The following is a 15,000-nucleotide window of genomic DNA, read 5'->3' as shown; positions in this document are numbered from 1 at the left end:
TATCTTTGAGCGTTTTGGATGAGTTACTAGAGGAGAATGGCACTGAGGATGAAACAGTTGCTGTCCTACATTCAGTCTTTTCTCCAAAGTTCTTAGTTTCATTTGCTCCATTTTCACTGCTTTCTTCTCCCTTTCTCTTGATCTTGACCTCTCCTTCTCGTCCCCCGTCCTCATTTGCTTGTTTCCTCTTTCTGTCTGCGTGATTCTGTCCCATCCATTCACTGTTTGCTCTCTCTTGCTTGGTGTGGACAGGGAGGAGGCCCGTGATAGAGCCTGTATGTGTGGTGGTCAGTCTCAGCTCAGCACTCAGTGACCCAGACAAAAGAGATGACTCTGTTCTCTCAGGGAGAATCTCCATATCCCTAGCCTCCGTCATCTCTTTTACATCTTTCTCAATCTCTTCCTGCTTCTGGTCCAGACTATCTGTGACAGGATGACTGGGATCTGTGGGACTGTGGGATTTCAATAGTGTGTCCGAGGTAGCGTGGGTTGGTGATTGGTCAGCGGGCCTAGAGGACGTTGTGGGATCGGATGAGGGAGAGGAATCCTGATGCTCCTGGATCTCTGGCCCCAGCGCAAGAGAAGAGGAGTACTTCACCCCTCCTGTGGTGTCAGAAGGAGGGCGTCCAAATGGACCACCCCGACATGTGACCCTCTGACCACCCAGAAACGTGGCCAGGCTCTTGAAGACATCATCCAACCCCGTCTTATGGTGGCGAAACCGACGAAAAAGTGAGCCAGATGTGTCTGTACTGTTGTCCATTTCTTCCTCCTCTTCTTCCTCAGAAACTGGTTTAGCTGTGGAAGGTAGACTGCCGAGCTTAGCCATGTTGTTACGGCACAAATACGACATTCTACCTTCACAGGGCTCCGTATTTGCATCGTACCTCTCACTGTCTCCATGAGGTGGAGAAAAGCAATGGGTGGGACTGGGTTGGAGGACAGGTCGTATCATCACACCCTTATCTAGCTCGTCCTCATCTTCACTGGATACTGGAGAGCCTTGCCAGCTGAGCACAGGGGGGCTGGCCGCGGGGTTGTCTCCCAGCTCCAGGACATTCTCCATCACGGCTGCAGGCTGCAGGTCCGGGGCATTAAGGACCCCTCCTTGTCTGCTTGCTTTGCCATGGATGGGCTCCTCACATCTAATGGAACTCTCTGTACTAAGAGGTGCTAAGGATTTATCTGAAAGGGGAGGGTGTGTATCATCTGGCTTTACTTTTGATCTGCCTTCTGATGGGGATGTAAGGATGGGGCGCTTCTTGCTGGTCTGTTTGGGGCTGGTGTTAGCGGGCAGAGGCCGTATTACTTTCTTCTTGACATGGAGTTTGGGTGGGTTGCAGCGCTGTTCTGCCATTTTGTGATTTCCTGACGGGTGTGGTGAAATACATCTGGGATGAGGAGCTCCACCAGGGGATGAGAGATCCACAGAAGTATTTTTAGTATTTATAGGTGCCTGATGTCTGTGTGGTGTCCTCTGTGCTCTGTCGTTCCTCGGCCTGTGTTTGTGTTTGGATGGGGTGGGTGCTTTCCGCAGAGACTGGCCTTGCTTCTCTGGCCTCAGAGGTGGAGTCTGAATCTTAGTCTGGCTCGTTTTGGGCTCTCCTGCTGAGTAGCATGTAGAGGGGGGTGTAAACACTTCTGCTGAGTAGCATGTAGAGGGGGATGTAAACACTCCTGCTGAGTAGCATGTAGAGGGGGATGTAAACACTCCTGCTGAGTAGTATGTAGAGGGGGATGTCAACATTTGCTTTTGTGTTTTTTCTGTGATTTTAGTTCTTGAACCCGACTCATTCTTTCCCTCCTTCGCTAATTTCTCCTTTTTCTTTTTTCTGTCTGCTTTGTAGCTTTCTTCTTGCAATTTACAGGGAAAAAAATACAAACTATCTTTCCTTTTGGCTTCTTTTTTCTTCCGCCTTTTTCTCTCCTCACCTTTTCTCTTTACCTTCCGCATTTCATCCTTCCTCTCTTTTTTCCGCTGTTTATCCTTATGTTTGCCCTCAGGTTTTTTGTGTTCTCCAAACTCTCTCTCGGGTTTGCTGTCTCTTGATATGCTGTTGTGTGGGGACTGTTGAGAGTCAAGGGGCTGTGAGGTCTTCCTGAATTTGACCTCTGAGATGTGGAACCCAGAGCTTGGACCAGGGGAAGATGTTAGACAAGCAGTAGATGTAGGACTAGGGGTATGAGTATGGATGGGGCTTGCCTGGAGTTTCTGTTGTCCTCTGTGTTGCGATGTAGCAGTTCCTACGCTTTTGCCAGGCTTCCGCTGATGAATGACTGATGGATCTTTTCTCCCATTGGCTGTGGTGTATGTAGAGGGACTGGAAGGAGCACGAGGACTGATGGCAGTAGAGCTTCCATCTTTGGGGCTGGAGTTGAGGGACACATAGGGAGGAGGGTCTGCACCAGAGGTCTCGGAGAGGGGCGGACTCCTTAACTTGCCCCTTACATTAGTGCGCTGAACTTCCTATGGAGTGAAGATGACAGATATTAGGATATCTTCTCTGGACTAAAACACTCAATAACACAAAACCATAATGAACTTGAACTTGAACAATGGGAGGATTGTTCAAAAAATCGGGTGTTTGTTTAGGGTAGAAATGTACATGACTACTAGTGCAGCATGAGGTCACGAAGAAGGATACTCAATTTTCCAGGAAGTGAAAGTAATGCCTAGCCTGATATTCAGACTGAATTTTCAAACTCATTTCCTCTTCTAGTCTGAGATTGCAGTCAGGGATTTCTATGAGGGGAGGGGCTTCAATTTTCCCTAACCAATCACTAGAGACATGGTGCCCACGGCAACCGGCAGCAGTCTTGCCTGTGAGAGATGGCTGCTTGCTGGCAGTACTGGAGCTGAATCTGTCTGGGCTCCCTGGCTAACACACCAGTTTCATGGAATACCGGATTCTGGACCGCAATAACAAAGGGGACGACTTGGAAGTGAGCGAGGATGTAGGACTGAAGTGGTAAGTTCTGAAAACGTGTCTCATTCCAGCATCGGTTGTACTGTGAAACAACGTGCTGTGCTAGGAAGTGCTAATGTTAGCGCTTGCGAGTAATGTTAGCCTAGCACAGCTGCCTTTCATAGACATAATGAACAGCCGATACCGTTTAGCTGGACTAAGTAACGAAGGCACACATTTTCAGAACTTGTAACGTTAGTCCAACTTACTTGCTGACTTCTCCAAGTCCTCATTTTAGTTTGGTCTTGTTTAGCCTTAGGAGATGTATTTCATACAACTCCTCTGTCCCACCTAGTCACAAGCATTAGCTAGCTACGTTAGCCGTTAGCGGTTTGTCACCAACACTTGATGGTTTTTGTTGGGTTGTTACAGTATGTTCAAGTCACGTTTTTCATCAATGGTAAAATTCTTTTTGACAATCTGTTGCTCGTTGATACAACTGTTTTACAACTACCAAATTTAGTGGTATTTTATAAAAGCCATAGCTCACTTCAGGCCATGATATGCTCATTATACCACCTAAGCATGACCCTTAGGTGTGGTATAATGAGCATATACCACGGCTTGTCGTGATCTATTGCTTAAATAGAACGTTATGCATCCTACAGTTGCCAATATGATTTTCTGTGTTCATGCTGTTTATTTAAATGGTTCCTTACTGTGCTTTGCTTGTGTTGGTGGCCCCGGCTGCCCCTGCCCTCCAGAGGGGGCAGCAGGGGGCTGTGCTGTGGGGCTCTAGGTTGGCCTGTGTGCCGTTGATAGTGATGGTGATGGTTTTGGCCGCTGTAAGGCACACGGGTGTGGTCTGCTGGTGAAGACGGGATCTTTCGGTCAACCTTCCCTCTGCTGCCATGGTGTGGTGGTCTGCTGCTGCAGCTCTGGGTCAGGTGAGGATGATGAGAGTGAGAGGGAGAACAGCTATGACGTTTAACTGATAGGATACTGTTATACAGGCCTTGTCCTCCAGTTCACAGTTTAGAGGTTTCCTACTATTTTCAAGACCAAGGAAGTGGATATAATATAAATCAATCATGAGCCATCTTCTTGGTCAATTTAAAGGAGAATTTCTGTATTTTTCAAACTGGACCTTATTATTATTATTATTATTATTATCATTATTATTTTCTTTACATTTAACTTAACTAATTAGACAAAAAATTCAGTATTGAGGAAGATCCAGCCGTGCAACCTGGCTGGAACAGAGCCAGATGGGGCATAGCCACACCGTGTATGCACATCCTGTAAAGAGCTTATTTTTGCCACGCACAGGCTCATTTACCTTAAACTGCCTCCTGATCCTGGGACTGTGTAACCATGAGAGTCTCGCGAGAGTTGCATTGTTGTAGGAAAAGTCAGCTGTGGTGGGGCAAGCCGGGAGCTGCCATGTTTCGCTTAGTGTAACAGAAAGTGTAGCTGAAAGATTGCGGAAGTTATGGCTGAATATTTAGCTAATTTCAAGAATATGGACGAGGCATTTGAATTTGATGACCGCCCGTGTTTATTTGAGCTGGAGTAACGTTATATTCACCTTATGTAGCCACGCCCATTTGACCCGGTTGTGTGGTCATGTCACGACTTCCGGCTAAAAAAAAGAAAAAGAAAAAGGCCAGCTGCTCCAATATCATCTAACTCTGAATTAACTAATAATTTTGCCAATTGTATGTAACATACCAAATAAAAGCAAACGGCAATGTCTAAGAATGCAATGCCATGTAACTGGCTCGTTAACTCTCGCATTCCAGGGAATTACATTAACATCTGCAGGTCTTATAGACGTAAGTGGCTCGCGCTGCGCTCTGATGAGAGAAAACCATCTGAAGCTTTCTTTGTTGGAGTCCAAGTATGTTTTACAAGAAAGTGCTTGTCATTGTCAACGATAATGTTATCTGACCTGGCTAACAGTGGATACTCCGCTTGCTTGCTGTGTACCGAGCTCAAAGTAGTAGGCTACGTTCTTTGTTTTACCCCCTGCACTGTCCGCTACAAAAACAACTCTCTTCTTCTGACTTGGTGACGTCTGCCGTGACCGCCGGAAGTGTTAACACAACCCGGAAGAATTTGGCCCACCCCCGCGTATGAACATAAGGTGAATACAGTAGATACAAACTGAAGGGCATGGAGGGACAGAGGAGGAACAGGCAGAAAGAGGGGGTGAACATGCTGCTGCAAGGTAATACAAGCATTCTTTTTCTCTCTCTCTTCTACAATAACAATCTGAGCCTGTGTCCGTTGCAAAAATAAGCTTGTTTACTGGACGTCCGTGCAGGCTGCCGAGGGAGGAGGGGCATGCGCGTAATGCGGTTGCGATCTTCATCAATTCTGCACCAATTTCTGTTCACATTGAGATAACTGGCTGGCAAGCTGTTGCTTCCAGTAGCACTGAGGGCCCGTCTACATCGAGCACTGTCCAAGGTGCTGAAGGAAGGCGGCGGTCTAGACGCATGGTTGATTTACTGCCAGCGAGTGATTGAGCAGGTGGTATCTCTCGGCTTGCAATTATCTCAGATGTAATGTACCTGCCGACGGCTCTATTTAGCATCTCTCTTCACAGATAGCCGGTGCTGAAACTTGGACACTACTGACACTGTCCAACGCCACAGAACTGCTCTGCCCTGCCTGTCTGCGTCTGCCCGTCTGTGGATATCATGAGTTTGACAGTGAGCTGGAATGGCGCTTTGCTTTCGTTTGGATTCTGTAAATGTTGACTTTGTAAACCTTACCTGATCTTTCCCCTATGTGGGAAAGTTGGACGTTTACTGTTTAGTTTATATGTTCCTGAATTGACTCTTAGTTTATTAGTGGAGCTTTCTCTTTGGAACCGGAAGACTGGATTAAGTGGCATTACTTTATTGACTTTGCTTCATTCTGCCTATTGTGTGCCTGGGAATATAAACCACACCCTGTACTGTTTTCAGTTGCCCTTCTTCAGTCAGTAAAAAGACTTTAAACATTTACATTGTGTCAGACTCCTACATCTTTTGTTTCAGCCTTTTGTTTTGACAGGCATAACACATTTTTGTTTTGGAAAATTTTATTTGTTATTTGTTATTTATTCATTTGTTATTTATTTATTTAATAGGGTCGAGGTTGAAAAATACAGACATTCTGCTTAAGTTCTATCACTAGCAATGCTCATTTTAGTAATTTTTTAGTAATTTCCCGATGTCAGTAAAAAGTTATACAAGGTTACCTGTTGCTGTGTTGGTGAGGTCCTGTGGTCAGAGTGACGGCAATGACCTGCCCTGTCACTTAGAGGCTTCCAGTCATCCTGGTTGCTACGATGGTAATGAGGTGGCGACGGGGCATGGGTGAGCAAAGCTACATGCTTTGACCCAGTGTGAGATGACTAAACAGAGAGCACAAGGGAAAATATCTTGTTGAACTGGATTGTTTTCTGCCATTAGGTGGTGCTATTGTTCAGCTATGTTTTGAATGAATCGAGATTTGTTGTAGCCTACTTAGTCAACTAATATCACCTGATCAGAGCCAGAGTTCCTCCTCCTCTTGGCGGGGCAGTCTTCTAAGGGTTGCTGTGGGGGTGGACTGTGCTGGTGAAGCTGGTCTCGTCGATGGTGGTGGGCCGGCCGTTTCCAGGGCCCTGGTCTGTGGTCTATCATTCTGCCTGGGAAGGTCCTGCCACACTCTGAGGGGGCCCACCTCTCCGGTGGCGACAGCAGCTCTCTGTTGTGATATGGGCGAGGACCCCCATACTGGAAGGTACACAGTTGTTATCAAAATGTTGAAATAATAGACTTCTAGTTAACATCTGCCTTCTAATATGAAACCTAGTAGGTATGCCATATTCAAACAACTCTCACCGTGGAGTTGTTGTTGGCATTGTTGTCCCAGTTCATGTAGCGTTCTCCCGGCCCCGTTGGATAATCACTGTGGCTGCCAGCTCGGTGGTGGAATGTGCGTGTGGAGTTGTGGTGCCAGCTCTGGCCCTCGTAAGGCTGGTCCCTGCAGTCCCAATGTCGTAGTGGCAGTCTGTGCCCCTTCGGAGGACCCTTTTCTGGGGCATGATTGGCTGTTCTCTCCCCCCTAAGCACAAGACAAACAAAACCCTGGATGAGCAAAAAGCATCTATCAGGGTAATATCACTTGGCACATCTAAGACACAGATTTGTAATGATGCTGGCAGAGAAATGAGCATTTGTGTGGACAGTGCATAACATGTTCAGACGCCTCTGGAATTATGAACACTATAGTGCCTTTTAAACATGAAGTCTGGATCATGTCAGGCTAGCCAGAACAGGATATTTTCAGGTTTTACCTTTTTAAACATGAGGGGTCTTTGTTTAGAAACAACTGGATATGAGCCGTTTTTTCTGCCAGTGGGCGGGGGGGGGGGGGGGGGGGTAGCATGTATCGATAACAAGAAATGTGATAGGAAACAGCTTTAGCGAATTTGTAACCAAACTCCATTCAAAAACATGCCGTTTTAACAGAGGGTCCATTCCTGGCATTGTGCCAAAAATGAGGCAGTCAAAATAGTGGTCGCACCGTCGTCAATCACTGTGGGTGATTTATTTTACAAGTGGCATTCAAGTCATATCTGACTGGTTTTAAATGTATTTCTCCCCACAAAAGTTAGGCTAGGCCTATATGTCTCGATATAGGCTATCAGTCAGTCAGCTCCTATCCTCTCCGCAGTGTGGACGCACAGTCACACAACACCGCCTGCCTCAAATGGCTGACACACAATAGAATTGGTTGCATCCAACTCGAGAAAACTTCTCAGAAGAGACTAACGTTAGCGACAAATCTGGAGACTTCAAAAACATGCCGTTTTAACGGAGTCCATTCCGACCACGAGGGTTGGCAATGTGCCAAAAATGAGCGCTTCCGCCTTTGTTAGGCTACATAAAGCCGCCCAGTCAAAATAGTGGTCGGACCGTCGTCAATCACTGTGGGTGATTTATTTTACAAGTGGCATTCAAGTCATATCTGACTAGTTTTCAATGTATTTCTCCCCACAAAAGCTAGGCTTTTTCTGACATGGGAGCAAGCAAGCAGCGCAGCAGTAAGCGTCCCTCCTGATGCACTGGACCTGGCTGCCTGCATAGCTGAAGCGCGTTGGGATCCCTCTGCCAAACAATTCAAGCCATTTTTGCAGCACTTGAGGAAACCGTGAGTTTGCTCGTTGATATAAGTGATTGCCCGAACGATTCATTAATTAATAAACTACCACCACCCGCCCACATAACAGCTAGCCTACATGAACAGGATCATGAGCTGCCAGAGTTAAACAGCAGCTCCTTTTGCGCTAATCCGGATCCTACACCGGCGAGCGAGATGAATATGATACGGACTCGCGGGAGTGCGCGTAGGCCGGCTAATTGTTGTTTAACATGCAGGCCAACCGGCTAGGAGCGGGTTATAATACGGATTCCACTGCATGTTAAGAAGTGGCTTATGCCACCACTGCCATTGGGGGGCAGTAGTGTAAACACAGTGCGTCGCTGTCCGTACTGCCCCCCACACTTCCTGAATGGTATTGCATTAAACTTTTTGATATAAAAGACGTAAAAGTGGATTTTATGCAACAAGTTGGAAGCATCTGTCGCCATCTAGAAGAGGATGTTGCGCATCGGATAGGGTCTTCACTTCAAGTTTCTGGCTCAGGTAAATAATCTTTTAAGACCTAGCTGCGAGAGCGGAAAGCTGGTCTATGGGGAAATGTTAAGTGGGTCACCGGGCGCTAATGCTCAGTATGAGCGAGAAGTGCCCAGCTAGCAGGGTAACACAAAACCAATACTTATTTCCATGTTAGCATTATCAAGACTGTTCTATTGTTATGTTGCTCTACAGCAGGGGTTTCCAAACTTTTTTGGGACCCTATTTTGACGTCACAAAAATCTAGGGACCGAGACATTTCAAATTCCGGTAGACCATCGATAATATCATCAGTGACATCGTCAGTGATGTCACATTATGCTTCTTTCCCCCCGCAGAATTCTAAATTTACAGTCATCTGAGAATTCTGACTTTAATCTAAAAATTCAGACTTTTTTCCTCAAAATTCTTGACAGTAACTTCGAATTCTGACTTTAATCTCACTCACAAGATTAGTCACTCACAATGTTGATTGAGGCTATGTCCATTTGGATGAAGCCTTTGCAGTATATAGTGACATTATACTGTTTTGATCTCACCTGCAATTACCACCCACCGTCATAGGTGTCACCCAAGAGAAAAACTGAAATCTTAGAGATCACTTTAAACTCAAAACTAAAAAAAAAAATCGCAAATGACCCTAATCATCTTCGGTAATATTAAATTGTGTGTGGTGTAAAAAAGAAAAAGAAAAAAAGAAAATTGAAATTGAAATTTCAGGCAACCCTATTTGAATTCCAGGCGACCCCACTTAGGGTTGCGACCCTAAGTTTGGGAACCACTGCTCTACACTATCTTCAAGGTACCAGCTATGTTGCCTTTCAATATTTTAATGGACATTCTCTCTCTATCCATTCAAGTAGTTCTATGACCAGATAAGGTAGAATACAGTACAGAAGATCTGTGAGACCAGACATTGTAAAGGTGGTCTACAAGCAGCAAAACTGCAAAATGTGCAACATGATTAAGATATCTGTAAGTGAAATTACTTTTATACTGGGCTGTTGAGGTCTTTCACTCACATACTATAAACATGACTTGAGGTTGGATGATTTAATTGATTGCGCCCTCCTTGACATCTGTAGCAAAAGGGAAAATGGCAATTGATTGTTTTTGGTAATAATCATACAGAAAACCCCTATTTAACTGTCTCAAGTGACAGCTGAGGAATATATTTTTGGCAACGAAATACACGCAAGCATGAAACAAGTCTGAGAGTTCCCTCTTTTTAAACTGTATGGTTTGCTGAGCATGTACACTTTCTCAGCAACACCCTACTTCACATTCATAGAGTTTGTTACACACATTCACACCAGGGATCTTCCCAGTACAACCAAAATCTTTTACTGAGCAACTGCATTGGAGCAATTGGGGGTTAACTGTCTACTCAAGGGTGCCTCAACGATAACTCTTTAGGGAGGGGGGGGGAGGGGTTCATTCATTGTCCCTCCCTTGCCAGATTTTTAGGTTCAAAATATAGAACAGATGTGCAGCTACTTGCTCTTCAAGGTACTTAAACAAAAACATGAACCTAAAGAAAAGAGTCCAACAACACTTGTTGGTAGAATATGAAGTTGTTAGCCCACAGCCTTTCGGCTATAGAACATTGATAACGGTTTGAATAAAAGACTCCATATTTTAAGATTATAAGACTAAGTATTTTCTTTTAGGTTAGCCGACTATAGCTTTCTTGGGCCCTACAACACTCCTTTCATTACAAGAACTGTGATGAACCTTTCAAGACAAAAAGAGCAAATTCCATACGGAGCCAGTCTAATAGATCACTAACAGATCCTCCCGAGAGCTCAGTGACCACAGACGAGCTGCCTTGACCTCACTGACCATGAAGTTGTTTGAAAGGCTCAGTAATAAAGAGCTTGTGAGTCTGGCTGAGAGCTCGCTTGACCCCATGAAGAGAGGTCGCAGAGGTCACTGTGACCCTACTTAGCTTCCCGGCCAAACATTTGGATAATCCAAGAAGACATGCTAGGCTTTTATTTGGTGAATTTTCTTCTGCGTCAAATACAGCCACATATTTTAAGCCAAAGTGTTGACTCATTTTAACTTAGACCTAGGTTTTCTATGTTGCATTGTTGTTTTTTAACGAGCCATTCCAGGCAGCTGTTACAGCAGCTGTGCAGTGGTGTTGTGATGGATTTCCTCCCCTCAATTTATCCAAAACATGCATTTGAGAAATGTAATATATTATTACAACGGCCTTCTTCAGCGTGTTACGCTGAAGAAGGCCGTTAGGCTGAAACGTCCGTGTGCTGTACCTGGTGTTAAGCTGGAATAAACTCAACGAAAGGACATTTTTGTGTGCTGGCTCTCCTTCTCCTACTAAGTATCTCCTGTGCCGTGCACCGAAACTTTAAAAACACCGGTGAGTGTGCTCGCTGCTGGCTTATGCCAGTTTGTTTGAACGTTATCCTACTCCTTACCAGCCTCATCAGTAACATGGCTCTCCCATGGGAGCGGCGGTGGGGGTATCAACACCACCAGCTAAGTGGTCCATTATTGCTGTATTGATAGCACTGGTGGTCCCACCCTAACAGTATCGTGTTCACACTTTCATGCAATAAATATTGTGGTATCATATCTGCTGGTATGGATGTCTCTGATCTGACAAGAATTGTCATGTCATGAATGGGGATTTTAAACTATAAAGATACAGAAAAAATACTCTGGTACAGATAGTGACACGAAGAAAGGAAGCACAAAGTGTGTGAGAGTGCTGCTGACCTGCTGTTTGTTTGGCTCCAAGGGCGGCTGTTCATGGGAGCCCATTGTCCTCTGTTAGGTCCTCCAGCTTGGTAGGAGTCCCATGTGTTATGGCCAGAGTACAGCTCTGCTGGGTGATACATCCAGCCTGCAAAGGAGATGTTGTTTAACACGGATGATGTTGTTAGGACAAAAAAAAGACAAGATAAGAAATGGAAGAGAGTATTGTCAGAAATCGGCCATTTCATCCAATCAGACCTCGGTTAATTTGCTGTTGCTACAGTATGCAATAATGATGCTTACTTACTCTGCATTGGAAAGTATTTCTGAATAATTCTCATATCTGTATGTTATAAAATATGATCAAATAATCAATCAAATTTAAATGCAAGCACAACCAAACCTTGGCTGTGATTAACTGTTTGAGAGCCAAGGTGACTCCAGTTCTTGGATGCTGATTCAGCACTCACAGTCTACTCGCAATGCATTCCATTAAGTTACATTTTAATTTGGAAAACATGGCATTACAGTAAATACAGTAAAAGCCCTCCAATCAAAGTTACACCCAATCACTTGTTCTAATGTGTGGAGCAACAAGTGAACGCAACACAGAATACAATTTCCACAGTTCCATGCAGCAACTCATTCATGTGTGTTTAATCGGTCTTAATGGCATTTGTGCCATGCAAACCCATATTCCTGTGTGTCCCTGCATTTTCAACACATGAATTTCAGTAAAAATGCAATAATAAAAAAAAAAAATCTGTTAATCTATTTTGATCATCAGATAATTTCTCTATACAATATGCTTGTATTTCACACCTGGCAATTGTCCTAGTACTAGTACCACAGAGTGACTGGTAGCTGTGAGGAAAAAATTGGACATCAGTTTAAAAAAACACGAGGAAGAAATAGTGTGCAGGCTATATAAATATTTCTTTACAAAGAATGCAGGGTATGTACAGTTGACAACAAGTCATATTTTATCTGTCCTTTTTATCGCTGGCTAAGCTATCCTGCCTGCCTCCCCTGCTCTTTCCCTCATTCGCCTCCTCTCCTGTCTCATCTCATCCATATCTGTTCTAACCTGCATCTCTGCACATCCTCTCCTCCACTCTGCAGTCTCTTCTGCCACAACCTCATCTCTACTGCCAGAGGATTGTAGGAGTAAACTTTCTAACAAATGCAAACCTTTTAGACATGGCGCTCCCCCCCCCCAAAAAAAACTATCCATATCCCTCTAGGCAGTAATCCTACCCACCCCTTGAATCCTGACTCTACCACCCTCCTATCCCGAGCTATGGCCATTTTCCCACTAAACTCACTAAACGTCTATGAGTGACTGCATGACTGACTGACTGTCCTGACTTTTCCATCTCATGATTTCAGCGGGACCGCTGGTCCAGCGCTGTGGTAAAAAGGCATTAAAAAAGGTTAGAGCTGGCTGTTTTAGAGTTGTATGAATGTCACTTGTCAGACATGTGACTCATTAAGAAAAGTATGTGGATGAATTGCAGCTCGCATACACAGCTCAGCCGCTGCGCGGCCTCGTCCGCCCTGCGGCTCGACCGCTGTGATGAATGACATCACTGATGATTGCCCCTTTTATAGAGATAGATATAGATAGATATATAGATAGATAGATAGATAGATATATAGATAGATAGGTAGATAGATAGATACAGTAGATAGATAGATAGATAGATAGATAGATGATAGATAGATATGTAGATAGATAGGTAGATAGATAGATAGATAGATAGATAGATAGATAGATAGATAGATAGATAGATAGATAGATAGATCGATCCAGTAGATAGATAGATAGATAGATAGATAGATAGATAGATAGATAGATAGATAGATAGATAGATAGATAGATAGATAGATAGATAGTTACCTGGCTTCTCTGGGCAGCTGACAAATTCCTGTGTTTTCATGTTTAATGTAGTTTATAGAAATGGATACTTCCACATGGTGGGCAGAAACAAGAAACAAAAACGCACAAGAGAACAGAGACAAATATGAATGTTCTGTCTTTACCAGTCTTGGTCTGTGTCTGGGAAGCCCTCCACTTGAAAAATAAAGTAATGTCTGCACACAATGAATTTGCTCCCGGTCAGAGTTTATTGACGTCTCAATCTTACGATCTTCATCAGACAAATACCTGTGGACAAGAGACAGAGGAGAGAGAGAAAGTGAGAGAGAGAGAGACAGACAGACAGACAGAGAGAGACCGACAGAGAGGGAGAGAGAGAGAGAGAGAGACAAAGGGAGAGAGAGAACGACATGCATAAGGGCTGCGGTATACCATGTCTGCACATTAAATGCTGCTTATGCTGGCCTCACAATAAATTAGCTTTACATTCCCATCATGGGTGTGGTTTGCATCCACACAGCAGTGTCATATGGTCTATCTGTTTGAGATTGTATTTGGCGGGCCGTGCTGTGTGTGTGTTCCACTGCACTGTGTCTGGTTAGTGGCCATATCATCAGTCAGCCAGAGCTGCAGTGTGCATTCAGCCTCTGGCTAATCACTGCCACCCAGCAGCTACCACAGCAGTGGACAAGCAACCAATGCTAAAATAGACATAGTACCAAGATGAAGGACCATTAGCAACCTCACGAACAGAGAGGAAGGGAGAAGAAAACGTGTGGCAGTGCTGCTGAAGGGTTTCTCTCACTCTGTGCCCTGAACCTGGTAGTGGATGTGACTAGGAGGTCTATGTCTGCACGCATTTTCTGATCCCTAGCTTCTCCTAACTGCTCTATCTATCTAATCTAAAAGGGCAGTTATATAGAAAGCAGTTAAGAGAAGCTCCTAACTGCTTTCTATATAACTGCTCTTTCTTGGCTTCATAGACGGTTTTCACGGAATTGTGTTGCTAGGGAACAGTTTGGAACATAGCCTATGTCCTGTTAGTTATTGTACGACAGCAAACACTGTGACAGGAAGTAAGCTTGGGGCAATTTAGAATGTTTATGTTGGCGAGTTAAAACTGTCATTACAAAACCACATTGATGCATAAGGCATCTTTCCTAACACATGAAGAATAGACTTCTAACTTTGTATCCTAACAGTGTACGTCTAGCGCTGCTGTATCTAAATAGTAAACACACAGGACATGGAGTCTCCACCTCTGGTCTGGTTGTTTTAAGGTGACAGTAGCACAAATGTATTTCCATTCCTACATACCTCCATAATTATTTCTAAATAATGTAGTTTCTTCCTCTTTGCACTTACGCTCCCAGCTCATCCACTGTCCCTGTTTAGCTTAAACAAGGGCAACTTCGGCCCAGGACCACGTGCGTCATGTACAGGCACGTGCAGATGGGGGTGCTAGGGGTGCCCATTCTCCCCTGATGCCCAAAGTGCCCTTTATGATTTTTTAAATTTAAATTTTACTTTTTACAGTGAAGGCATGCCCAGCGCCCTTCAAGAAGAACTTATAACAATAAATAACAATTTAGCAATAAATAAAATGTCCAGACAGTTTACACATGTTGACCTTTCAACCGGTAATCGTCTGCGTCTCTGTGACGTGCGCGAAGGCATGACCCGCTCTTCTCTGCCTCTGATTGGCCTAGCGTCAAACATTGTTGATCGAATCACATTCGCTTGGCTATCCTATCCTGCGTATCTCCTCGTCTCCTGCGCCAATCAGAGGCAGAGATGGGCGGGTCATGCCTTCGCCAT

The 15,000-nt window shown here is 44.5% G+C and overlaps 1 protein-coding gene across 1 annotated transcript in view; it reads right to left on the bottom strand.

Moving 5' to 3' along the window:
- kdm6bb (lysine (K)-specific demethylase 6B, b) overlaps positions 1-15,000 on the bottom strand; it is a 38,066-nt gene that overhangs the window by 15,025 nt on the left and 8,041 nt on the right. Inside the window, exons 3-9 of the mRNA XM_083637115.1 lie at positions 13,347-13,470; positions 11,325-11,451; positions 6,785-7,007; positions 6,443-6,676; positions 6,157-6,312; positions 3,626-3,844; positions 1-2,467 (exon numbers count right to left, since the gene is read on the bottom strand). The exon at positions 1-2,467 is cut by the window's left edge and continues 436 nt beyond it. Of these exons, the coding sequence (XP_083493241.1) occupies positions 1-2,467; positions 3,626-3,844; positions 6,157-6,312; positions 6,443-6,676; positions 6,785-7,007; positions 11,325-11,446 (3,421 nt within the window). The 5' untranslated portion in view covers positions 11,447-11,451; positions 13,347-13,470. The remainder of the gene's footprint in view (positions 2,468-3,625; positions 3,845-6,156; positions 6,313-6,442; positions 6,677-6,784; positions 7,008-11,324; positions 11,452-13,346; positions 13,471-15,000) is intronic.

Source organism: Poromitra crassiceps, assembly GCF_964638095.1.
Source record: "Poromitra crassiceps genome assembly, chromosome: 1".
Classification (NCBI taxonomy): Eukaryota; Metazoa; Chordata; class Actinopteri; order Beryciformes; family Melamphaidae; genus Poromitra; species Poromitra crassiceps.
This window is presented reverse-complemented; position numbering and strand designations above follow the sequence as displayed.